The sequence below is a fragment of the Alligator mississippiensis genome, chromosome 5, assembly GCF_030867095.1.
Source record: "Alligator mississippiensis isolate rAllMis1 chromosome 5, rAllMis1, whole genome shotgun sequence".
Taxonomy (NCBI): domain Eukaryota; kingdom Metazoa; phylum Chordata; order Crocodylia; family Alligatoridae; genus Alligator; species Alligator mississippiensis.
In genome coordinates this window covers 55,399,484-55,424,505 of record NC_081828.1, presented here as the reverse complement: position 1 = coordinate 55,424,505, position 25,022 = coordinate 55,399,484, and the positions used below count along the sequence as shown (strand labels likewise).

The window sequence follows — 25,022 nt, the reverse complement described above, 5'->3', positions numbered from 1 at the left end:
AGTTGACCAGCCCGTCTCCTCACACCTCACTTCTCTCCTCCTCCGCCCCTCGCGGGACTGTGGCGGCCGGCTCGGGGCCGCGCGCCGCGCTCAGCTGTGGGCGCCCCACCATCGCCGTGCGCCGGGGGCCAGGGCCGCTTCCGACCAGCTCCGCCAGACAGCGCGGCGCGGCGGGGAGGGGAGGGCAGAGGGAGGGGCCAGCGGAGCAAAAGCGGGGCCGGGCGGAGGCGCGAGGCAGTGGGTGAGCAGTGCCGCGCCCGTCCCGCGCCGCGAGCAGGGAAGGAGACACCGGGGAGTGCGTGGAGGAAGCCCCGGGGCTTGGGCGGTTTTGGCGAGGCGAGGCGCGGAGCTCCCTTGCCCTTGCCCTTGCCCTTGCTCGGCGGAGAGGAGCGCAGGCGGCAGCATGGGCGTGTCCGCCTCTAGCCCGCTGGACGAGAGCAAGTGCACCTACATCCGAGGTGGGTGCCTCTCCGGGGCTGCGGGGATCCGAGTCCCGCTGGGGTTTCTTGGCGGGACGGGACGGGGCGCTTCAGTCTTGTCTCGGGGCTCGAGGTGTGGACGCCGCGCCGGGACTCACTCACACCGCGCCGGGACACTGTCTCTCGATTATCTCTATATATAGATATCTCTCATATAAATAATCTCTCCACATATATATAGAGAGGTCTATATAGATATATAAATAATCTCTATATATCTATATAGACCTCTATATATTTGGAGAGATTATTTATGCAGATCTCTCTCGATATTTAGAGAGATAATTTATTTATCTATATAGATCTCTCTATCAACCTATCTGTAGACAGAGATGCAGATATATCTATTGATCTATAACCCCTAGTGCGTGAGCTTCCTTCTTAAATGTTCTGTCTGCCCACCTGGGTCTCTGGCTCCCCCTCACTCCCTAGCAGCTCGCCGCATGGCTAACTATTTTAAATCTGGAGACTTGCAGTGGTGAAACAAATCCTTTCATGGGCCATAGACAGGGGTGTTTTGCAGTGCTTACCCTTGCTCTATAGGTGCTGTCGGCTCACCCTGAGAGAGCTCTGCCAGTGTGAAATGTTGGGGGTGCCCCCTCTTTTAGTGGGTGTTCGTGCTGGCAATTGGTTTGGGGCGTGATGTCTATGGAGTAAGAGTGAAGAAGCACTGCTGCTTTAGGGTCTTCAAGAGGCTGCTCTGCTCAGAATGGTTCTCAGTGAATAAATCCCTGTCGTGAAGAATAATGGACCCAACTGTGGATCTTCTGCTGCTTAGTCGAAGAAGACTGGGAAGCAGCTGCCTTTGTTGCACCATTACTTCTGCAAATCTGTGAAGGGTAGAGTCAGCCCCTGAGAGCACTATAAAGGCTTCTCCTCTAGCTCTTCATATGGTGCAGGCAGATCTGCACCAACATCATTTTCAATTTCAAGCTGCTGTCTCAGTGTTCTGGTCCTTGAGGCCTGTTAAGAGGTGCTGGTCCCCGAAAAGACAATTTTCCTGCAGAAAGTAAAATATGAAGAGTCCAATTTTTACTAGTCCTCTAGAGGCACGAAATTAAAAACTCTTGAAAAAATGGAGAAATCCCCTGCCACACAGTTAAACAGTAAATGTTTGTTTAGAAAGTATGGGGCCTTCATTCATTTTTCGGTCTCATTATCTATTGCGAAGGATCTTTGTGTAGCTAATAATTCCTGCTCCAAACTCTTGGTTTGACTAATTGTTAACCATCTACTTAAAAGAAAAAATCAAAGGAGGGGGGAAAAAAAAGTTGAGTGAAGAAAGCACCCAACACTATCACTTTCGTGGGAAAAGGAGGAAGAGGGTATCTTCACTTCCTCAGACCTATCTATTTAGGACCCAGTTCTGCAACATGTTGCACTATATGCAACTACAGATAGATTCAGACCTTGTTTACCAGTGGTAGTCTTCTGAGAGACTTTGGCTTACCCTCTTTCCAAGAAACAGTGGTGGATGTGATGTGTTCCTCTTTCAACAGGGGAGGAGGGTGAATCCATATATATTACTTTCCCTTCAAATATAAACAATTTTGCTTCAGTTGTAGAAACCAGATGAATTTTTTTTCAGAATGACTTAAGTCAAGGCCTTCATAAATAACACAGCAAGATGGAAAGGGACACATCTGCTTTTTGTCAATACAACTATAAGCCACAGTATGTGAATTTCTAAATAACAGTATAGGCCCAATCCCATATTCTCATATCCATGTGACTTCAATTGTACTAGGCACATGAGTGTTGTGCAGAAGATCAATGTATTTGTATATGAAGAGCAACATCCTGAGGTTCTTATTTGTTTTTTTACTACATCCTTCTTAAGGTGAATTTCTGTTTGCTTTAGTAAGGAGTAAATCAAGATTTTGGGCACTAAGTTCTTGTTTACACTGCAGAATCTTATGTTTGACCACTATTTGGAACTTGGTGCTTACCACAACCTAAATCTACAACAATGTAGACAAGGACAGATTGAATTCAATTTATGTCACTAAGTTTGATTAAAATGTGTTCCAACAGGGGTTAGTCCGCAGCACGTGCAATAATGCTGAATGCAGGTTTACCCGATGGATACTGACTTCTAGGGAATGGTCGTTGTAACATCAACTAATTTGTCCAAAATAATGTTCAAACAATAAAATGTTATAGTATTTGATTGTAAGGTAGAGATCTAAGATAACACACTCTAACAAATGGAAATGAGATACTGGGCAAAGGGGGTGTTAGAAATAAGATCATGTGGTTACTTTGGTTACAAGTACATGCCTCTTGCAGCTTTCCCCCAAATGTTTGTTTGCTTTTGTTCCTAGTGTGCATTAAGGAGAAAAAGGTATTAAAAACTTTTGGAAAGGAAATAGGCAGACAAGCTTCTTTGGGTAAACCCAATCTCTTTTATAAGACCAACTTAAATAGTTGGAAAAATTCTTCTTGGTAAGCTTTCGGGCACAAACGCCTTTCATGAGGCTGACAACCTACACCTTCAGAAAGGAAAGCATTTTAGGGATAGTCTAGAGGAAGAGAAATAATAGACTGGCTCAGGGTTTCAGATGAATGGGATAGCATGGAGAGAAACTGATAGGTGAGACGGGAACAAGGGTTATGTGTATACCCATCACCCCTCCCCCCTCCCCCTCTGAGACAAAACAGCACCCAGCCTTACCTCTTCCTCTGGCTGATCTGTGAGAAAATATTAGGCAATGCATTTTTCCCTGAGGTTGAATAAATTTGAGTCTTGTCACACCAGCTGGGTAAATGAATTCTGGAAACAAGCATGCAGCCCTTTAAGAAAACTCTGCTACCAGTCCCAGTGCTTTGAATCTGGGGACTGTAAACTGAGGTATCTCAGTTTATATTATCTTTTCAGGGACAAGCTTTTGGACAGACGGATCCTAAATCATTGAAGCTATGCTTGAAGTCAGAAGGGAAGGGAATCGCCATAGCAAAGTCTTGATAGGGAAGAAAGAGTCTCAAATGTTTAAGATGCATATGGAAATAAAATTTCTAGGGCCTTTTAACCCTCAAGAAATCTCTGCGACCTAAGAAACATACACATATAGGGTAGAGTTTTTTGAACAGTTGAAGAGAAATAAATGTCAGGTTCCCATTAAAAATTGATCATAGCTGGCAGTGGTATAACAGCCAGGGCACACATGAGTGCTGAGAGCAGGGGGTTGCAGGAGTTTTACCAAAAATAGTGTGCTGCTTTTGCTGCTATGGGCTTTGCTTACCCTGGTTCTTGCTCTTACAGCAACGTGGTGGCTGGCAATATGGTGGCCAGCTGCTGTGAAAAGAACAACACTATGGGGCTGCTTTTGCTGCCAAGGTGCGGACTCGGAGGGGGTAGGGAATGATTTGGCATCCTTCCTAAGCTGTCACTGGGGGTTGGTGCCCCTCTTGCCCACCCCAGTTACACTACTGATAATTTGTCACAGGGTGACCTGACTCTTCAAGAAGACTAGGGTTTAGCCTCACCTGTGCCAGATGTAGTCTGCTTCCCCAAGGAGAGGAGATTAGTTTAGGGTGAAATTATGAGAATGAAGTCAAAGACAAGTCTGCTGAGAGATATGAAGACAACTTGAAGTCAGTGAAGGAGACTTCCAGCAGAGTAGACTCGCTGGTGTGGATGCTGTACTGAAGAATATGTGGACTGAGTGGCCCAAATCCTAGCAAGGATTTCCATGGAGAGAAAGATAGGGCATTACTGAAATTGCCATCCCTTACAGGATTTTCTTGCTATTTCCACACAGAAATAGAGTTGTTTTACTACAGATGTGCTTGTAATTTTTTTTTCATTTGCTGAAGCTGTAAATTCCTTGAGATATTGCAAGAGATCTCAAGTGCTAAGGGCATGAGCTAAAGCCCATCGCAGTTAAAGGGAGTATAACAGAAACCTGGGGGTAATAATCCTTCTCTATAGGATTTTCATGGAATATACCTGAGACACTCCAAAATAGCAAAATGCCAACAAACTAGACGGAATTTAGGTAAGAATGACAGTAATAGTTTAGAGAATTGGTTTGCCTGCATAGATTATAACAATATACATATCATATCTGATCTTTAGTGGGGCTGGGTATGTACAACATAATTTGTGTAATATTTTTGATGGGTTTTAATACCAGATGGGGAGACATTGTTAGGGTGGTATTAGGAAGTATAACTAAAAGTAATGAGGTGAAATTAAGAAAAAAATTGAACGTCAGGAAAAACTTCTTAGTAGTGAGTTTTAATAGAATATGCCATAGAGTTAAAAGGAATGTGGTATAAGCCCTTTATCTGAGACAGTATTAGATAATAAAAAGAACTTGACTATAGAAAACAGGTCTTCTACACAGGTAGAGGGGAGAAAGATGAGTACAAAAATAGCTGCTGTTGCATCTAGTGGCTTGCTGTGTTACATAGGCAATGGAAGGCCAGGGCTAATGGGGCCTAGACCCCCCACCCCAAAGTTTCACAGTGGCCAGCGACAGCAGCAGCACCATGGTGCCGCTGTCCCTCAGTGCCTGGCACTGCTCGGTGTGCAGCTGCTCCTCCACTGCTGCATACACTACCAGTGCATGCCAGATCCTCAACAGTCCTGTGGGAGGGAGGGATGGGGGTCAGGCAGGGCTCAGCCCCTGCAAATAATATTTTCCCCCACCACTTATGCTGTGTTACCTCCTCTGGCAGTGCAGCAGCCTGTGCTGTGTGCTACAACTGTTTGGGGTGCAGAGCTGTTCTGCTACACCTCTGGTATGAAGTGATGCAAATGCTGCATTTTGTAACCTTTGTATTAACAAATCTTCTGGTAACTCTTGTTTTCTTCCAGCAGTTAAAACTATTAGTTATTTCCATCTGCAATGGACTTTTTTTTTAGTAATTCATTTTGTGTGTAATGCTGAGTGCATAACTAATGAAGATATAATATATCCACAAGGGGTAAAATTAATCCTTTAGGGTGCAGTCCTGCAAGATGCAGCATGCCTCTAAGAGGTAAATAACTCCCTCTATTTGTGAAAGATTTAGATGCTGAATTTGAGCTTAGTTTATTCAAAGATGTGGGGCAGAAATAAAGAATTCACGTTATTGGAAAATATATATCCCCTTAAATATTCAAGAGAAAAGACTTGGAAAAAAGATTTCAAATGCTTGATATAGGCATTTGTGGGATTTGGCTGTAGAAAGTGGAGTAGTCAAGTTGCATTTACTCACAAGCAGGGATTCTAGAGCAGGGGTGGGCAAAATGGCAGATCTGCCCAGTGGCTGGACCTCGTTTCCCAGGTTTCTGTGACCAATTTCCATGCCCACCAGCAGTGGTGGAGCCGTGACAGCACGGGGCCTGGATCCTGCAGTGGTGACAATGTGACCCAGAGCTGGGGCGTGCGGGCAGCAGATCCCAGTTCTGCTCCGGCCCTGGACCATGTTATCACTGCTGCAAAATCCTGGTCCCAGAGTAGCTTGCCTCCCAACCACATGCGCCCTTGCCAGCACAGCTGGGGCCAGTCTCCATGGAAACCCTGGCCTCATACTGTCATGGCCCCTGCCATCCCTGGGGTCTCCATGGAAACTATCTGCAATGATGTGGATAGGGGCTGCTGGGAAATGGAGTCGGCCGTGGACCCAATACAGCCCATGGAGTGGACTTTGACCACCCCTGTTCTATGTTTTTCGTCCACTCTCTAGAATTAATTGTGGGGAAATTTGGCCTTTTTGGAAAAAATACAGGGTAATATTCTGACTGTGGCACTTGGTTTAAACTATAGTACTTTTTTTTTTTTCTTCTGTTTCCAATGTCCTGTATGTCTGTAAATACAATAGGATTTAACAAAAGACTGGCAGAACTCTTCTGAGTTCTTTTCTCTCAATCTGGAAATTTCTCTATTATAGTGTTTCAGTAATCAGCTATGTCTTAAATTTTATTGCTTTAAGTGAGGAATCTATTTTTGCTTGTAGGCTTAGTATAAAGTGTGATACCTCTGCAACCCTGTCAGTATAAGCTGTTAGTCAATAGATCTTGAACTTTGTTTTAAGGAGGGCAAGTATAATTATCTCTGTAGGCAGGGAAAATGATGAATTAGAATCAGAATTGGAAGGGCCATTTGGTTTAACCCCTCTCTGCACAGATTAAGGATTTGCAAACCCTAAATCACTCTTGATAAATGCCTATCCAACATCTTGAAAAATTCTATTGAAGGAGATCACACAACTTCCCCAAACAGCTTGTTTCATTATCTTACTGTTCTTAAAATGAGGAGGTTTTTCCTGATAGTTGATCTAAATCTGCCTTTCCATTATTTAAACCCATTGCCACGTGTTCTTCCCTTTCTAGCAGGGGATAAAAATGTTCTCCATTTTCTTTATGGCAGGCTTTCAAATATTTGAAAATGAGTATCATGTGCCCTTAATCTGTGTGGGTTTTGTTTTTTTTTTTGTTCCCCCCCCCCCCCTTTCTCCAAACTTAATATGCCTAGTTCCTTCAAGCTTTCTTAATAAAACTTGCTTTTCAACCTTTTTATTATCTTGTTCCTTATCTCTGGACCATTTCTAGTTTGTTTTTTTTTGTTTGTTTGGTTTTTTTACAAGTTTCTTTAAATTTAGTGCCAAAAACTGAACACGAGTGAGGAGTAACCAGTAAGAAGAGTGGTACTAGTCCTGTGTCTTGTGTACAATGGAGCCCCAAACTTGTACGTACTTGCTTTTTTTTGTGACAGCATCATGCTGCAGACATGTTTGAGGTTCACCAGTGCTCCAAGATCATTCTCAGTAGTGCTACTCCTATTCTGGCCTATTTATTTCCTATTCTGTCTTTGGCTTTTCTCCCCTGTCTGTAGCACCTTGCATTTTTATTTGTTGTCTATAATCCTGTTCTCCAATTTATTAAATCCCTTTGAATTTTGATCCTGTCCTCCAAAATGTTTGCAAATCTACAAATATAATCTATTTTCTATCCCTCCATTAAACTCATTAGTAAAAATGCTAAACAGTACTGGGCCTGGAACAAATCCCTGTGGAATTTTACTTCCAGTGATTAGAAACACTTGAGTGTTTTCTAATCAAATATTAATGTATTAGTAGTTGCACTTTTTTAGGTATTATTCAACCAATTATGTATCCACCCGATGGTAATTTTATGTAGCTCACCCTTCTTTGTCTTATTTATGTGGAACTATAAAAAGCTTTAGTAAAGTCCAAATATACCACCAAATTCCCTTTATCCACCAAACCAATTTGCCTGTCAGAAAAAATAAATCAAACTGTTTTGATGCGATTTATTAACAAAATCAGGTTGGCTGCTTGTTATCGTGAATTCATCCTTGTGTAGTTACAAATCTAATTTTTTTATTTTTTTTTTTATAATTTGTTTTAGTAGCTTCCCCTGTATTAAAGATAACTGGTCTGTAATTACTCAGACCCTCCTTTTCTTCCTTTTTTTAAAGATGGCCTTCCTCTAGGTCCTAACCTGTCATCCAAGAGTGACTAGCCTGAAGTCCCACAGCAGTAGATATGGACATTGAATTCAATTTTCCTGATTTTTTTTTTTTTTTTTTTTTTTTCCCCAGCCTTGGGCTTAGCAAGTAATAACTAGTAACTGCTGTGTATGTGCCATAGCTAACCTTTTATGCAAAACATCCAAAATGATGAAGCTTTAGGAAGCAAGATCATCAACTCAGATTCTGGGTTTCTGTTCCCAATTTGCAGGGCCCTGAAAAGACGACAGGGCCCAGTGGCAAAGTACAGGCTGTATTACATCAAAGTAACCTATAGCCCCTGATACTTGTGCAAGAGCTAAACAAAGAAATAATAGGATGCCCTTCTCTTGGTATAATAATGTGCTAAACTACAATTGAGGTTTTTTTTTTTTTTTTTTTTGGTTTTTTTTTTACAAACAGAGAGAGAGAGGAAATATGAGTTAGAGAAGATTTGAGTAAAGCATCCGGAGGGCGGGGGTGGGGGTGCATGGGTGAGGAAAATGAGAACATGTGAATGGACTCAGTACTGAGTGGCTGCCATATGGGAGTTGTGCAGTATGCCTGTAGATCTGGGACCAAAGTTTTTTAACATTCCAGATGGATTTGAGTTTTGAGCTTAATCTCTGTTATCTGCTGTACATGATCTTGTGAAAAGTAAACCCAGACACAGGAGCACATCCAGCTATGTCGGCTGAGCTCCAGCAGTTGGCTTCATGCTCTGTACCACTTCACCTGCAAAAAGTCTTTATAACAGTTGTCCTATGACAGCTGTACAGTGGCTCTGAAGCAACCTATACTTTAATGCCTGACTTTAAGACTTGCACTCGTGCTTCAAATTATCAGCTATCTTGCCATTTGTCTTTATAAAACCAATAACATAGAACGCAATGGAAGAATCTTAACCTAGTTTCCTGCTATACTAGTGTTTCCAGCTGATATTTGACCAAGTGCTTAGCATTTAAGCAATACATGGAGATTAAATTATTTCTGACATATTTTGATAGCAAGATCTTTGAGAAGAGGAGGGCCATGCTCACAACAGTTCACAAGCTGTATAAATAACATAATAGTACACAATGTCTCAATAGCTCACCGAGTAAATATAAATTATATTTGAACAATGCATAATTGTTCAAATACTGTATCACAATATAAATCATATGAACCAAACTCTCTCTTTATATACACTGACAGAGCCCCACTGGCTTGAAGAGATATCTACATTAGTGTAACTCAGAGGGTGGCAACCTATGGTATGCCCGTTGGATCCAGCCTGCAAAGATCTGATTCAGTTTGCATTTTATGAAGTGTGCTGATTCCCTGACACTTGGATCTGGTCTGTGTTTTGCTAATGGCATGCTGATCACCTCTGGCAGCTCCTGCCAGCTGCAACAGCCTACCTGGAGGGCTACTCCTCTTCAGTGCAGCCTTTGTTCATTGTCTTGAAGCAGCAGGCAGCGAATGATGGCCTGTGGCACCCTCTGGGTTGCAAGCTGTGGCCTGGTATAACTAATTAGTGGAGGATGCAGCCCTCTGATATAATAACTAAGTAGGCTGTAGCCTACAAAAGCTCATGCCTTTCTGAACAAGTTCGTGTATGCCATCCTGCCCTGCCTTCTGCTTAACTTCAAATAACATGGCTAACTACCTCTTTATACTCATGGGTTAGTTCAGATACTAGACCGTACAGGTTTCAGTCACTTAATGCGGGTTCTGTATGTGCGAATTCGTTCTTATGCGATGACCCATTTTATTCCAAAAATTAGTTATATGCGAGGTAAATTCATTCTTATGTGATTGGTGTGGTGGAAGCCTGCAGTCAGCTGCTTTGTGCCATGCATTGTGGGAGTGATGTGCACCAAAATACAGTCTTCTGTGTGGATCTGTGCTCCTCGCTCATTGTCTGTGACGTGTTTCTGTAGTTTCCATCCCCGTTATGGTAACATTCACCACCGCCCTGTGCTTGTATGTACTGTCTGCTGTTGGTGAGCACCAAAATTGTCTTGTAAAAGTGGTAGAAATGGGTCCGATACAGTCGAGGTCTTGGAATGTATCCCTATTTGTTACATTGTAAAGTGGGTTCCCTTTTATGCAAATTTGAGTTATGCACCGTTTTCCAGGATCACATCTACAGCATAGAGTGAGGGAAACCTGTATTCAGTTTGTAGTGACATTAGTGCAACCCCTTTATCTTTAGGCAACATGTTTAGTAACGATGTCCATCCTCAGCACTCAGTTCAATGGTGTCATTTGTAATTAGATTTAACCCACATAGTATATTCAAAGTGAGAAATGGCTCTGGCCACTTTAAATTTTTTGATCGGTTTCTTAGAATAAAATTGGTGAAGTGGTTTCTTTGAACAAAGTTGTAAAATGGTTCATTCTCAGATGAGTAAAATGGAATGTAGAGGAGGAGGGTAATAAATGATTCATACTTTTGCTACTGTTTGTCTAGAGAGAGGTCTATTTGGACTGAAGTAAGCATTGGTTACCATGGGGAAGACTAGTGTCACTGAAGGAAGCTAGAAATGTAGAAGACTAGGTTTGGCTGAATACCTGAATAATTCGGGGAAGAACCTTAATCAGATTCTGCAAATTTCTTGTACTTGGCATTCTCAAGAGTCATGAGAAGCTATGGTTTCTTTGAATTAGTGGAACTTGGCTATATCCATGTCCTACATGAGTTACCAGGGGAAAAAATTAGCCCTGGGCAGAAGGTGGGATGGTAGATGCTAGGGGAGAAATCAGAACTTTAGAGACTTAGTCTAACAAAGTGATTTGACATGTCCTTTTTGTTACTGGTGTCGCTGGATGGTAGCAAATGAAAAGATGATGATGCAGGAGTACTTTGGTCACAATTTTTTTTTTTTTAAAGAGCAGAGAAGTTTCACACCTTTTCTCTTTGTAGATAGTGAATATATATATATATATATATATATATATATATATACTCTGTTTTCTTAGCAACCAGAGAACTTGTGTCCAGTGGGGTTTTTAGTATTAAATTTTTTTATATACACACATTTTTATTTGTAGTTTATTTTTAACAATGATGAAAGATGAGACCAGACTGCCACTTATCAAAATATGTCATTAGAAGTTCTTGAAGATCTTAGAAATTTGGAAATCCATTAAATTGTTAGAATGTCTATGGGAATTTTATCCTGCCTTTTCACCAGTCCTAGACATCACAAAAAAAACTTAGGTCTGATTCTGCAAAAACTTACGTCCATGATTAACTTGATACATAGCTTTAGGGAAATTGTTTGTATAGGTAAAGCTTTTTTAAATGTGTAAGTTTCAAGGCCTTGAAGACTTTCATCCATGATACTTTTGTGTAAAAGTCTCAGTTACACAGTTGGCCTTAAAGATTCATCTTCAACTTCCAGAGGCAGCCTCAAAACTTTAGAGCCACACATCAGGCATTAGTAATACTGTCAAAGCATAATTCAATCAATGTAAATCATTTCTGGACCAAGTAAAACATTGTTTGAGGAACACCCAGCACCTAAAGGGGAATACAGGCAGTTAAGTAAGTCTGACTGCTGGTTTCTTTATATTAGGTATTTAAAAAGAAAGAAAAATGTGGGGTATGATTTGTTAAAAAAACAACAAAACACCCACACGTATCAATTGCTTTATGTAAAATACTAGCTTAGTAGCAAAAATAAGCATGTGTGTATAAATAGAAAAATAAAATATTTTCTGCTAGTTTTCTTCTCTTTTATATGATTTCCACTAATACAAAAAAAGCTTAGTATTCTATTTTGATGCCTTAGTGAAAAAAATGAGGTTCCTAAGGATCGCACTAAGAATACAAAAATACCAAAGACTTCCTTTCAGGTGTTCACCTACAAGCATTAACTGTTGGATGTGTTAAATCAAATCCCAGTTCAATGCCAAACCTGTCTTTTCAAGTAACTATTAGTTTCTCCCTCTGTGAGCTGAAGATGATGTTAGCAGGGAAAAGTGTAAAAGACCTTACCACCACCTTGGCAACTGAAGCCTGACCCTGCACCCATGATAGTCAGTGGAGTTTTGTCATGGACTTTAATAGGAGCAGACAGACTGTGGCTCAGCCTTGAGGCAGCTGCAGTGTCTACTCTTCTCCATGTGTGACTGGTATTGTTGAACAGAACTGGGCCAAACCCCTAACTCATCACTAGGGAACCTGGTTTTCTCTGTTTAAAACCCCCGAATTCTCTGATTAATGCTCCCCATCCATGTTTTTCCGCAATTAAAATGAAACACTACTATATATATATAGGTATCAGTGTAGCACAACATTTTATTGATATGTTTACAATTTTAAAGCAGTTTAGAAGCCTACCAGTGCCTCAATCGTTAAAATACATTCTAAATACCTGTATATTGGCATTTGATTTTGATCAGTGCTCCCCATGCCTCCTTCACTCACCAGGATGCGGGTCCAGCTGTGGCTGTCTTCCCCCAGCCCCACTGCTTTGTGGTGCTGAGCAGCCCTGATTATGCTGGTGCCCTGCCCCTGTCCCTACCCATGCCATTGTATCTCACTCCCAACCCACAGCCTCACCCCCCCGCCCTTCTTCCAGTCCTCCTGATGCCTCTCACTCCTGACCTGCAGCCCCTTGGCCCTGCTGGTGCCCCTCACTCCCAACCCGCAGCCCCCTGGTCCTGCTGATGTCCTTCACTCCTGACCCATGGTATCTCCCACCCCCAGCCCTTCTGGTGCCCCTCACTTCTGACTTGCTGCCCGCAAGTCCCAGCCCCCCAGTGTATGGGACAGGGGGGTGTGGGCATAGGCAATACATGTGGTGGCACGGGCCTCCCCAGATTTCTGTGCCCACAGCAAGGTCATGGGGCTGCAGGCTGGCCAGACCAGTACTGGACAGGAGCCCAGTGAGCTGCCTCTATGGCCCAGTGAGTGGGACCCGGCACGGGAGGGAGCATTGTGCAGCCATGGCTGCTAAAGTAAGGTGCCCCCAGCCTGCCCAGCAGCAGTGGGGGGGACCAACTTGATTCTGCCACTGCCAGGAGCCCCATGCCAACTGTGCTGCCATGGCCACCAAGTGAAATGCCGCAGTGATGGTGGTATGGAGTTGTACCCCCCCACTGCTGCTGGGCAGTCAGCAGCAGCACAGAGCTTCCCTGACCCACTCTACCCTCCCACACCAGGTCCCACCTGCCTGCTGGGCTGTGGAGGCCAGTCCTTTCTGGTGCCGATCTGGCCAGGCCGGAGCCCCATGCCCCTCTGTGGGCATAGAGATCTGCTGGTGGGCATGTGCCTGATTTGTATCTGGTGTAAAATATTCAACTGAATGACAGTCTTGAGCAATTTAAGTTTTCCCTATAGCATAGGTAGTGAAAGTGGTCTGCTTGCTGCAGAGCACTCTCTGGCCTGGTCTGGATGGACCACTTGTAGAAGACATGGTAGTTTGGTCTCTCTGTTTTATCCATGACCTCTGCTAGAATGTGAAGATGGTTATGAATGGTGCCAGTTGTGGAGGTGGTGAACACATGTCCATTTGGAAATGGACTGAGACGATTAACTCATTTTGTATTGGCCTTGGCAAGTGTCAGACAAAAAAATTCAGGTACTCTAGCTAACCTTCTTGGTCAGTTATTTACAATGCTTCTAAGGCAAATACAAATTTTGCCTTTGAGATTTTTTTTTGTTGCAGAAAAAGCTCTCCCTTCAGGGGATATCCACACTAAATTTGATATTTATGCTTATGGTAGCACGGAAGACTTAACAGAGATTAAATCACTCATTGTATTAAGTATTATACAAGTAAAATAAGAGGATATTTTTGTCTAAGTAGCTTTACCTTGTAGTCTTAGTAGGCAAGATAGACAAGAAGAAACAGGCTCAGAGTGAAGTTCAACTAGATTTGAGTAGGTCAGTGGCTGAACCCAGAATACAACCCTTATTCCACCAAGCTACATTTTGCTGCTCTGCCGAGCCTGGAAAGAGTTAACATCTGTAATATGTAGTAGAAGAGAACCCAAGTCATTGTTTAAGCATTAGTGAGTGGTTTATACTTTAATACTCAGTCTTTGCACAAAGGCTACAAACATCCTTACATTTAAAAAAAATAAATAAATCTGGGATTTTTCTTTCTACTTCTAAGTTCCGCAACTCAAGGGAGCCTGCAGGTTTTGCAGAACCCACAAGCTGGTTTTAACAGTACATATGGGATTGTAAAGTCCCTCTGCATAGCATCTCGCATAGCTCATTCACTTGAGCAGCAGCCACACACAATGTCTGTTATTCTTTTAAGATCTGTGCACTTGCAAAACCCAGCTGAGGTGTTGGCTTTCTACGTAGTAACAAAATTATAGTGTCCATCAAAGATTCAGAATTCTTCTCAGTGGCTTGCACGCAGAGGTAGAAAGGGTTGCACTAAAAGGCTGGCATCAGTATACAGCCGAATCATTTATGGCCTCTGAAGTAGCACTCCTTTTAAACTCATCTCATTGGTTATTTTTGTGAAGCTCTAATATGTATTTCACAACAGTGATCTCTTCCTTCCTATGTATGAAACCACAGCTGGTATTTCTGTTGTGATTCTAAAGTCTGTTTTGCTGTTCTGTTGATGACTGGCAATGCAGTTGCACAAGGGCTCCACAGGGGTTGCCCACACATGTGGGAGGAGGATTTAAAATATGCTGTGAATAAATGCTTGCATATACTCTTTAGCTTTTTTCTTTTTTGTTTTTTGTCCTAAATCTTACAGTGAATCTTAACTTTATTTGCCCTTTGCTAGGCAACAGAGCTGACACTTCACACTGAAGGAAAGGTTGCTTCATCCTATTTCTAGGTAATAATAACAACAATAACAATAATAATCATGAGGAGGGTTCTACACCGAGGCTTTGTATAATTTAGGGTGTATTCTATGACGTATTGTCATAGTTTCTAATTTAAGTTGCCAGACTTTCCACCGCTTTCAGTTGCTGATGAAACTTTTCCAGTCTTCAACTGTTAAGGCTAAAGTTTTCCATACTGGGTATCTGCCTCAGGCTTCATTTTTTTTGGAGGAGATGAGAGAAATGAGGGAATGGAGGGAAGGAATTGTGCTAAAAAGGTTCTGCCATTTCTAAGAACTAGATTTACGGGAAAAAATGTTCTACCTGTGTCAGAATTTTTTTAAAGAGATGTTTTTTAAGGGCAGTAGTGCTTCCATGCTTTGAAGCAGGCACTTTAAATTTGTCAGTGTTGCCTGAATACATACATACTTTTTAATCTGTGTCTGAGCTTTCCTATGGTGCTCTTACCAGAGTGTGTGCTTGCTTCACAAATGTTCCTGAACGTACCTTTACAGGAGGATGTTTTTAGTAGGTGGTCTCATCCCATCACACACAGAAGGAATGAAGGCATTGGAATTCATGTCAGAAGTCTACAGCTGTTTTGTTTTGTTTTTTTCTTTTTTCTTTTCATCCAGAGTGCTTATTGTGCTTATCTACAACTTGCTTTAGTAAGTTTCTGAGCAGAGCTGTCTTTGGCTTCAATCACAAATGTCATATTCTCAGCACTTCTGCAAATCAGAAATGGGGAACACAGTAGCCACCTGTGAATATTTAGCTGTAAGTGACTTGCTCAGCTTGACCCAGGAATTCTGCAGCCTATGCAGGAACATATGCCAGTTGTTTAGGGTGGCTTTCAAACAGCTTTAACCACAAGGCCATCACGTTCTGCAGTTTGTAGCCACATTTACCACACAACTTCAGACGAATGGGATGGGGCCTATAAACAACATCCTTATTTGCTGTACATCCTCGATTAATTCCTAAAGCAACTTGCATCCTTTGCTCTTAATTATTAAGACAGAGGCCAAGGGGGAAGAGAAGCTGTACTGAAGTTGGCATTGTAGTGCGCACACACACAAAGGACTGAATTAAGTTTCTACAGGAAACTACAGGCATTTCCTAACTTTAGAGCCCTTAACTTTGCAGCCGTAACCTTCTTTTAACATTTTTAATGGGACTTTATGCTTTTAATAATGTTTTCTTGCTTACTCCTTTTTTGTTTAGCTTGATAATTCACAGTGGTCCTTCCAGACAATGAAAGAGAGGATCTTCTTGAATTTTCTTCATGTTCGTTCTTATCCACTATATAGGAGGTGTGCTGGGAAAAAGAAGGTCATGTGGAGGACAGAACCTCTGGTAGATCTTTGGGTTTTCATGGCCGAACCCAAGCTAACTTCTCTTCTGTGTACAGAGGGGCAGCTTGAGCTGCACTAGGAAAATGAGAGGAAAACCATGAATGCAAACTGTGGGACTTTCTCATCCCTTCAGAACTAATCCATATCGGAGAGCCTTGGATCCTGTCAATCTAACCTAGGCACTTGCCTCTAAACTAGCATAAAACTTGTATGTGGTCACACAGTCTGCACTGTTGAGAGACTGATGGTATTTTGAGCGCCAACTCAACACTTACTTTCTTTGCCAGTGAAACTGGCCAACTTTCCTAGAGCACATACTGGAATAATTCATACAGTAGGCTGAGGGGGAAGAATTTTCTGTCAGGCTGATGATGACAGTGGCATGAAGACAGTTAATTTGCAGGAGTAAGAACAATGATTCACTTTAAAATGTGTTAAGAGTATTTTGGTTGTGACTCTTAGAACTCTAGCATTTGACTATTAAAGCAGAACACAGATCCAGTGCAGATTTTTCCATGTAAAAATTGAAAATGGATTTCAGTCAGAGACGAATGAATCTTCCCCCCCCTTTTTTATTTAAAAAAAAAAAAAAAAAAAAAAGTGCATGCCATGTCTTTAAAAAAAAGTTCTTTTATGTATATTGAACTCTTTGATGGGGGAGAATGGAAGACTTAACCAGAAGCTGTGTAATTACAGTGCTTACCTCCTTTGCAGAGGTACTGTGATTAAATACATCAGTTTTTAAAATGGGGTGCTGCTCAATTCACAAAAGTTATGGAGGGGTACCTTGAGTCTAATGGCAAGTGCCTTGTGTTTCAAAAGGTTCAGAACCGCTGTATTAAACAGCATATTCTGACAGCCAAGAAGTGTATTCTTTGATAGAGAGTCTTATTTGTATAAAACTATTAAATAAAGCTTAATAACCAAAACATGGTGGTGGCAAATGTGGATGTCTGCTTTGACAGTGTAGGTTAGCACTGGGCTTCTAGATAGGCTGTAGGGAGGACTGATGCTCAAATAAAATGCATACCTAAGAGCCCAAATGCAGCAGAAACCCCGCTTTATTATTGTACAAGGGGACCAAGACTCTAGACAGCCCATGAAAAGAAATTCCCCCCCGTTGGTATTCTATGAAACAGAACTTTATGGCCCCGCGCTGTGCTGGCAGGCACATGAGTGGGTGAAGGGAGGGCCAGTAGGCATTAACTGCTTCCCATGTGCTTTATCAACAGGTGTGCCTTAGCTGTACAGGAGGCCTTGCAAGCTTGAGCCAAGTATTGTCCCACATCTCTTTGCCTTCAACAACAACAACAAAAACCTCCCACAAAACAATGTGCATATATGATGTACACCAGACTGTAGTCCCTAATAAATTAAAATGGATTAATTGAAATATATAGTTTATACTAGTATAGTATTGGCATCCCAAGGCATTTGGAAATCATGAGTCAGGTGTGTCGGAAAATCATGTGTGGCCTAAATCACAAGATTTAAAATAACAAACGTCGAAAGGTTTTTTTTGTTTGCTCCTTAAGATTTGCGCTTAGTCCTCTTATCTAAATTTTGTCCCCAGTTATGAGGGGTAGGATATTTTTTCCAATTAAGAAAGTAAGTCTCATATTGATTTATGGTACCTTCCAAAGCCATGGCTTTAAGTAAGCTGCCAAATATTGTCAGACTGGAAGGAAGGAAAAAAAAAAAAGAAGATGGGTGATAAAAGATGAGAACTGGATGTCAGGATTGCTCAGTAAAATGTCAAATATTGTAAGACTTGAAGAAAGAGAGTGCACGCATTATCAATTATTTTCTAAATGCTAAAATAAGATTATTGGATGTTAAGGCTGCTCAGTTCTGTCACTGGTTGAATTGCTGATTTCTTGTGACCTTGGGCAAGTCATTTGGTCTCTCTGCCTAACTTCATATGTGCAAAATGAAAATAAGTTCCTCAACATCTGTGAAATAGGTTTAATTGTGTGGGATCACGTAGGCTGCTTTGTTTTTCTGGGGAGGGATCATAGGAAACTAGTGTTGGTAGGGACCTCAGGAAGCTATCTAGTCCATCATTCTTGCTTCAGATAGGACCATTCTTGACTAAACCATCCTAGTCAAGTGTCTGTTTAACCCAATGATATGCATGGTTTTGGCCCTACGGGCCAGGTGAATGGCACAGGGCTGGTCTGTGGGCCAGATTAGGTTCCACATCATCCCCATGCACCAGGATTGGGCCCTGGGGCCTTGTACCACCTCTGCCTAGCCCCTGTCTGGCCCTTGCTAGACTTTGGGGGCCCTGAGCTGCCCCCATTCAGCCCCCATGTGCTGAGATTGGTCTCTGCACTGCCCTGCATACTTGGTCTACTGCACAGAGCCATAGCCCTCAAGGCTCCCCACAGATCCATGCGAAGTCCTGTGGGCTGGATGACATGGTGTCAGGGGCTAGATGTAACCTACAGGTCAGGGTTTGAGCACTCGTGATCTAACTTGTTCTTGAAAATTTCCAGGGATGGAGTATTTTGGGATAGCCTGTTCCAATGCTCAACCATGTTCATACTGAGAAAACTCTTGCTAATCTCAATCCTAAATTTCCTCTGTTGCAGTTGAGGCCATTGCTACTAGCCCTATCCTCTGCAACTACAGAAAATAGTTTATCTCCATCTTTTTATAACTGTCCTTCAGGTGCTTGAAGACTATTATCAGATGCCCCCTCAGTTTTCTTTTCTCCAGACTAAATCCTCCTAATTCTTTCAGCTGTTCTGAATAAATCTTGTTTTCCAGGCTTCTAATCACTTTTGCCACTCTCTGCTAGACTCTTTCTATTCTGTCCATTTCTTTCTTGAAGTGGGGGGGGGCCCAAAATTAGGCACAGTTCTCCATCAGAAGCCTCACTAATGTGGGACAGAGCACACAAATCACTTCCTTGATTTGCAAGTGACACTTCTGTTAATGCAACCCAGTATGCTGTTGCCTTTTTTTCTCAAGAGGTTTCTGTTGGCTTATATTCGGCTTGTGGTCCACTGTAACCCCCAGGTTCTTCTCTGCAGTACTGAAGCCTGGCCAGTCATTGCAGCACAAATGCAGACTAGGGAATTATTCTGCCCTAGGTGCAGGACTTGGCTCTTGTCCTTGCTGGATTTCACTTGATTGGTTTCAGATAGTTTCTCCAGTGCATCCAAGTAGTTCTGGATCCTAACCCAGCCCTCCAGAGTGTCTGCAGCTCTACCCAACGTGGTGTCATTCACAAATTTGCTAAGTGTGCTCTCAATTCCATCCTCCAAAGCATTAGTGAAGATGTTAAACAATACTGAACCCAGTATTGGACAGAACCCTAAGGATGTTCATGAGCCTGGGTGTGCCTGAGAGTGGGTAGATCTGTTAAACGCAGAACAGTGATGAAGAGGACCATCTAGGGGCATCTTTTGCAGCTGTTCTCAACCATACCAGGGGCTGGAGGTGATCTAACCCCTGATTAGGACCCTCCAGCTTTCTGTTTGACTTGTGAGAAGGAACAGGTGGGCAGGAAGTACCTCAGAGTGACTTTCCCCCAGACAAGCTAGGAATACAGTGTAGGCATGCTCTAGAGGCCAAATATAGTGATACATAATCTTACTATTTAAATAATATTGCTATAACATGAAATATTATTATGGCAATAATTCTCTATACATGTCTGGATTTATACCATGTATTTATTATATCCAAATTTGAGACCCAGTCTGAGTGCTATATAACTTAGTGGATATATTTTAAGTTTACAATAAAGCACTTTAGAAGACCATCTCTCATCAAAGCTATGCTTCTGGACTGAAGCCAACGTTCACTTCTATCTTACAGTTACTAGTGTACCAAGTGGCACAGTTTAAACCAATTACTTTTGTATCAGTGATGCTCACATGTTTGAGGGCAAAAGCTATCTTGTTGATTTGTTTTTTTTCATTTGGGAGGATGGACGTTATCTTACTATTTCTGTATATTCAGTACAAAATGAACAACCTGGTAATGACATGAGAGAGTTACAGAACTGCCACGATTGATAATTGCTCTCTTAGTCTGTACAAGGGGACAGTGCATAGGAATTTCCAAATTTCAACTCTCATTAAGAGATTAAGACAGAAGAATTCTTGTTCAGTCTCCAGATGTCAAATTGCTCTCATTTATTAACTTTTATCAAGAGTACTGCCAAGAGTTTTAGAAATCATAATAAAACCTTATTTAATTGCAGCATAGAATCATGGGAAGTTGGGGTTGGAAGAGACCTCAGGAGGTCATCTAGTCCAACCTCCTGCTCAAGACAGAACTGTTCCTAACTAGATCATCCCAGCCAGAGCTTTGTCTAGCCAGGTCTTAAAAACTTCCAAGGATGGAGATTCCATCACCTCTCTGTGTAACCTGTTCAGGATTTTACTACCCGCCTAGTAAGAAAATTCTTCCTAATATCTAACTTACACTTCCCTTGCAGCAACTGGAGGCTATTGATTCTTGTTCTGTCATCTGCAATCCCATATAGCAGACCCTGTGCAATTAACAGAAGTTCTGTAAATCCAAATGCAGCACTACAATAATGTCCTCTAACTTGTTAATAAAATGATTGGTTACCAGAAACCTAGAATGTCTTACCACATTCTCACATGTCTCAGCATTGCCCTTTTATTCCTGAAATGGGAGCTAGGTTAGAAACTATATCCATTCCTATGTGTCCTTTTCCACACTATAGTCTCCAAAGAAGTTAGGAGGAAAGAGAGATGTGGATCTGCCACTCTGCCCTCATCTTGCATTGTCAACAGACCATGTAACTGGTCTGTGGAACCCAGGGAGCTGAGAGATTTTCTGTGCTCTAGGTTAACCTCCATGTCCACCCACTGTGTCCTCTCCTAGGTTGCCAGTATATCGCCAACAACCCTCTAAAGAACAACTAAATGGAAACAGCTTCTAGCCTATTGGGCTTCATTTGAATATATGCTCAATAGGTGATGCATGTTCCTAGGCCTGGAATCATCCAGATCTTCATCATAATTTATTTACAAGAAAAAAAAACTATTGCTAAGCTATCCAGGAACACTTCAAATTACATATATAAACCATGTGATCTGTAGGAAATCAAGCTCCATTTTGCACCAGTATAGTCTATTTTGGAAGTGTGTGTTGGTGCAGCTACGTGGTTACAAATTCTCGACACATTTTTCAGTCCTCTTGCTGTTTAATGGAGTTCAATGTGTAGTATTAGATAGAATTTGGCTCATAGTTACCTTAGTGATACGTTTACTGGAAAGATTTACTAATACCAAGCACTTATTTTGTCATCCTTGTAGCATTTTGCAAAGTCACTAATAAAGTATGAAACATGCATGCGAAATAGTTATGTGTGAAAACTGTTGCCTCCTTTTTGCCCATAGGGAAATGAAAGCACAGCACAATTGATTGACTTTTCCTAGTCTACTGTGAGAGTCAGGATTATAATTTCAAAGTTCCTGGCTCCTACAAAGGTATTCAGACCAAGCAGTCACATCTCTGTATAAAACTATGTATATGAGTTTCTGTTAATTATATCTTTCTTTCTAAATCCTCCATATGTAAGAGAGTTGGGTATAAAATAGTAGGCTAGATTCATCCCTGGTGCAACTTGACTGACATAAATGGAGTTAGAACAGGTATAAATCTAGGCTCAGACTCCCTTTTACCTGTAAAGCATCTAAGTAACTAAATATGATCCATCCAGCACAACAGATGACATTTGAGTGAGTTACCTAGATTCCTTTTGCACCTCTGTCTTAGCTTGAAGAAATCCCTTGGTAGATTTGGCCTACTGTGCATACTCAAAACTGGTCTAGTAAAGCTACCTAGATGTCTAACTCTGCTAATGCTCTGTTGGAATCCTATTCTGTCTGGGAACGTGCATAAACTTTGTTTAAGACTCCGAATTCTTAATTAGCGATAAACCCTATGTGGTAGAAGTGCTCACCTTTTGTTCAGTAGCCTAATAACTAGGGCACTTGTATAGAAAGTGGAAGACCTGGATTCTAGTCCACTTCACCCTAAAGGGACTTGAACCCACATTTCTTGCTACCTAGAGCAGTGTCTTAACTAACAGGACATGGGCAAGGCACCCCTTCTGTTCAAACTGGGCCAATAGGTAGAAATGAATGTAATACTAATGGATAAACAGCTTTGGGAGCAGGGACCAGAACCTGACACTCCTTTTCCCCCCTTCCTTTGTTTTCTTTTCCTACCTCAAGGGCCCACAGAAACAGGTTCCCTTTTGTCCTCTTGACCATACAGCTTTTTCAGCTTTCTTCCTCTTGGTAGCCCAGGTCTCCCATGCCTGAAGCAAGTGTTGTAGCTGTTAAGCTATTGGGCAAAAGCTGGGCAGCCCCTTGCATTTACACAGAAGACTTCTAGAACAGCATACGACTGCCCTTCTGACCAGCCCTTAAATGAGACAGCTATGCATCTCTCTTGGAGACAAAGGGTTGGCTTCAGTAGCCATACCAGGCTTCCTGTTAAGAAAATAGGTATTTTAGAGGTAGAATAAGATCACTGTCCTGAACCCCAAATAAATAAATAATAGTTTGAGCCTTAGTCGTTTTAGAGGCCAAATAAAATCTGAGACCTAGTCCAGTTCTTTAATGTTATGTAAACTAACGGCCTCCTGAACTGAGAGAGGAGGGAAAAGTGATGACAGTTGTATCATTTGTTTTTGCTTTGGTTTTTATTGTCTGTGTCTTGCTTATCAATGGCAGCATTAATGATGGAATGTCAAGCTGGTTGGCATTTTAAGTCTGAATAATAGCATTACAGAGAAACATCGTAAAAGTACCTTAGTGACGTATTATTTTGCAAAACCAATGTGGTGTATGTAGAATGGTTTCTACATCACCTTCCACCAGTGGCAACTGCCAGTGTGTTGTCAGCATAAATTTGTCTAAAGTTGCAATAGAGCATAATTCCAGGAAGTTTAATGCTATCCCTTTGTGTCCACCACCAGAATCTGGACTAGGACGGTGATCCAGACATCTGTGTATCCATTTTTAGATTTTTGGCTTGTACTCTTTTTTTCTCAAGTTGCAAATTCAAATGTTCAAGACTGACTTCTGCAGTTCCGATATGACTAATCCGTACTTACATGAGTAGCAAAGAATCAAGTCCCAAGTAAGCAATATATTATTTTAATTTGACTCCTACAGACAGTCTCAGTAAACCAACTGCCATCCTTTTAAACACTCTACTGCTGTGCTGTGCTAGAAACAGTGCCTAGAGGACTACCTTTGAACTTGATTGGAATAAAATACTTTGTTTGCCATTTCAGAGTAGCATATTATAAAAGTCAGATTTGTAGGGTAGATAATGGGGTTTAGCTTATTGGTCAGAAATAGTGGAAGATATATAAAGGTCTCTTCCACTTTATTTCTGACCAATAAGCTAAAACCTGTTATCAACCCTACGAATCTGACTTAAATATGCTACTCTGCAGTGGCACAAGGGGGTGTGTGTGTGTGTGTGTGTGTGTGTGTGTGTGTGTGTGTGTGTGTATTAAAACATGTGCCATTGCAGAGTAGCATATTATAAAAGTCAGATTATAGCAGATATATAGTCGGTAGCATATTATAAAAATCAGATGTATATATGGATGGAGATATAGACATATCTATATCTATCTATTGATGGATAGTTAGCTATATCTATATGCTAAGATTTTAAAAGAATAGCTTATAAATGATACTTTAATTGCAGTGTAATTTATATTGGTATTCCAGAGTGGGCAGGTAATTAGCTTTCCTTCAACAGCTACAGCAATAGGTTTATTTACAATACCTGTCCACTAGGTAGTGGGGAAACCAGTAACAGCCTGTTTGCACTGAGTGAATAGCTGTCCCAGGACAGAAGTGGTCACATAATGCATACACCAGTATAATTTACACAGGTGCAGATTTATTCCAGGTTCTTCTTGGGGTACTTCTATGCTGGATTCTAACAAGTCACACTGGCACATAGCTAGAAGTTATTTTTCTATTCTGTTCTTTTTTTGTAAAGGAATGTGCCATGTATCCAGGCCTAGAGTGCCTCATTTTTTGCATGCTAAACTTGAGACACCCTTTCAAAACTCGATTTCACATTTAGAAATCTTGGTATATTATAAACTGACATACATTAAATGCATTTCTTTTAAGAAATCTGTGCACCCGTAATATCATATTAATAGTTAAAAAACTTACCTTTGGACAATTTAAAAAACCCAAACAGAAAATATACAGGAATTTATATAAGAAAATGTATAAAGCAAGGTCGGGGTGGTGTCTTGATCAGAGGTCAGGAAAGCAGACCCTACGATGACAGGCTGAGAGCCCTGGGGCTCTTTAGCCTGGAAAAGCGCAGGCTCAGGGGTGATCTGATGGCCACCTACAAGTTTATCAGGGGTGACCACCAGTATCTGGGGGAACGTTTGTTCACCAGAGCGCCCCAAGGGATGACGAGGTCGAATGGTCACAAACTACTACAAGATCGTTTCAGGCTGGACATAAGGAAGAATTTCTTTACTGTCTGAGCCCCCAAGGTCTGGAACAGCCTGCCACCGGAGGTTGTTCAAGCGCCTTCATTGAACACCTTCATTGATCCTATGACCCCAGCTGACTTCCTGCCCTTTGGGCAGGGGGCTGGACCCGATGATCTTCCGAGGTCCCTTCCAGCCCTAATGTTTATGAAATCTTATTGGCAAACTTGTTCAGAGACATGAGTTTTCATAGGCTACAGCCTACTTCGTCAAAAGCTATCTGTAGCATCTGATGAAGTAGGTTGCAGCCTACAAAAGTTCATTCCTTTCTGAATGAGTTAAATCTATGCAGGAGGCAGGGCAGGGTACCTCCTTATAACTTCAGACTAACATGGCTAACTGCCTTTTCTCTAGAAAAAGAAAATACAGGGTGATCTCAGACAGCTGAGTTTCTACT

At 41.7% G+C, this 25,022-nt stretch overlaps 1 protein-coding gene across 1 annotated transcript in view; it reads left to right on the top strand.

Moving 5' to 3' along the window:
* Window positions 1-207: 207 nt before the first annotated feature.
* The window catches only part of NIBAN1 (niban apoptosis regulator 1), a 135,749-nt gene continuing 110,934 nt past the window's right edge, over window positions 208-25,022 (top strand). Inside the window, exon 1 of the mRNA XM_019500295.2 lies at window positions 208-458. Coding sequence (XP_019355840.1) covers window positions 404-458 — 55 coding nt within the window. The 5' untranslated portion in view covers window positions 208-403. The remainder of the gene's footprint in view (window positions 459-25,022) is intronic.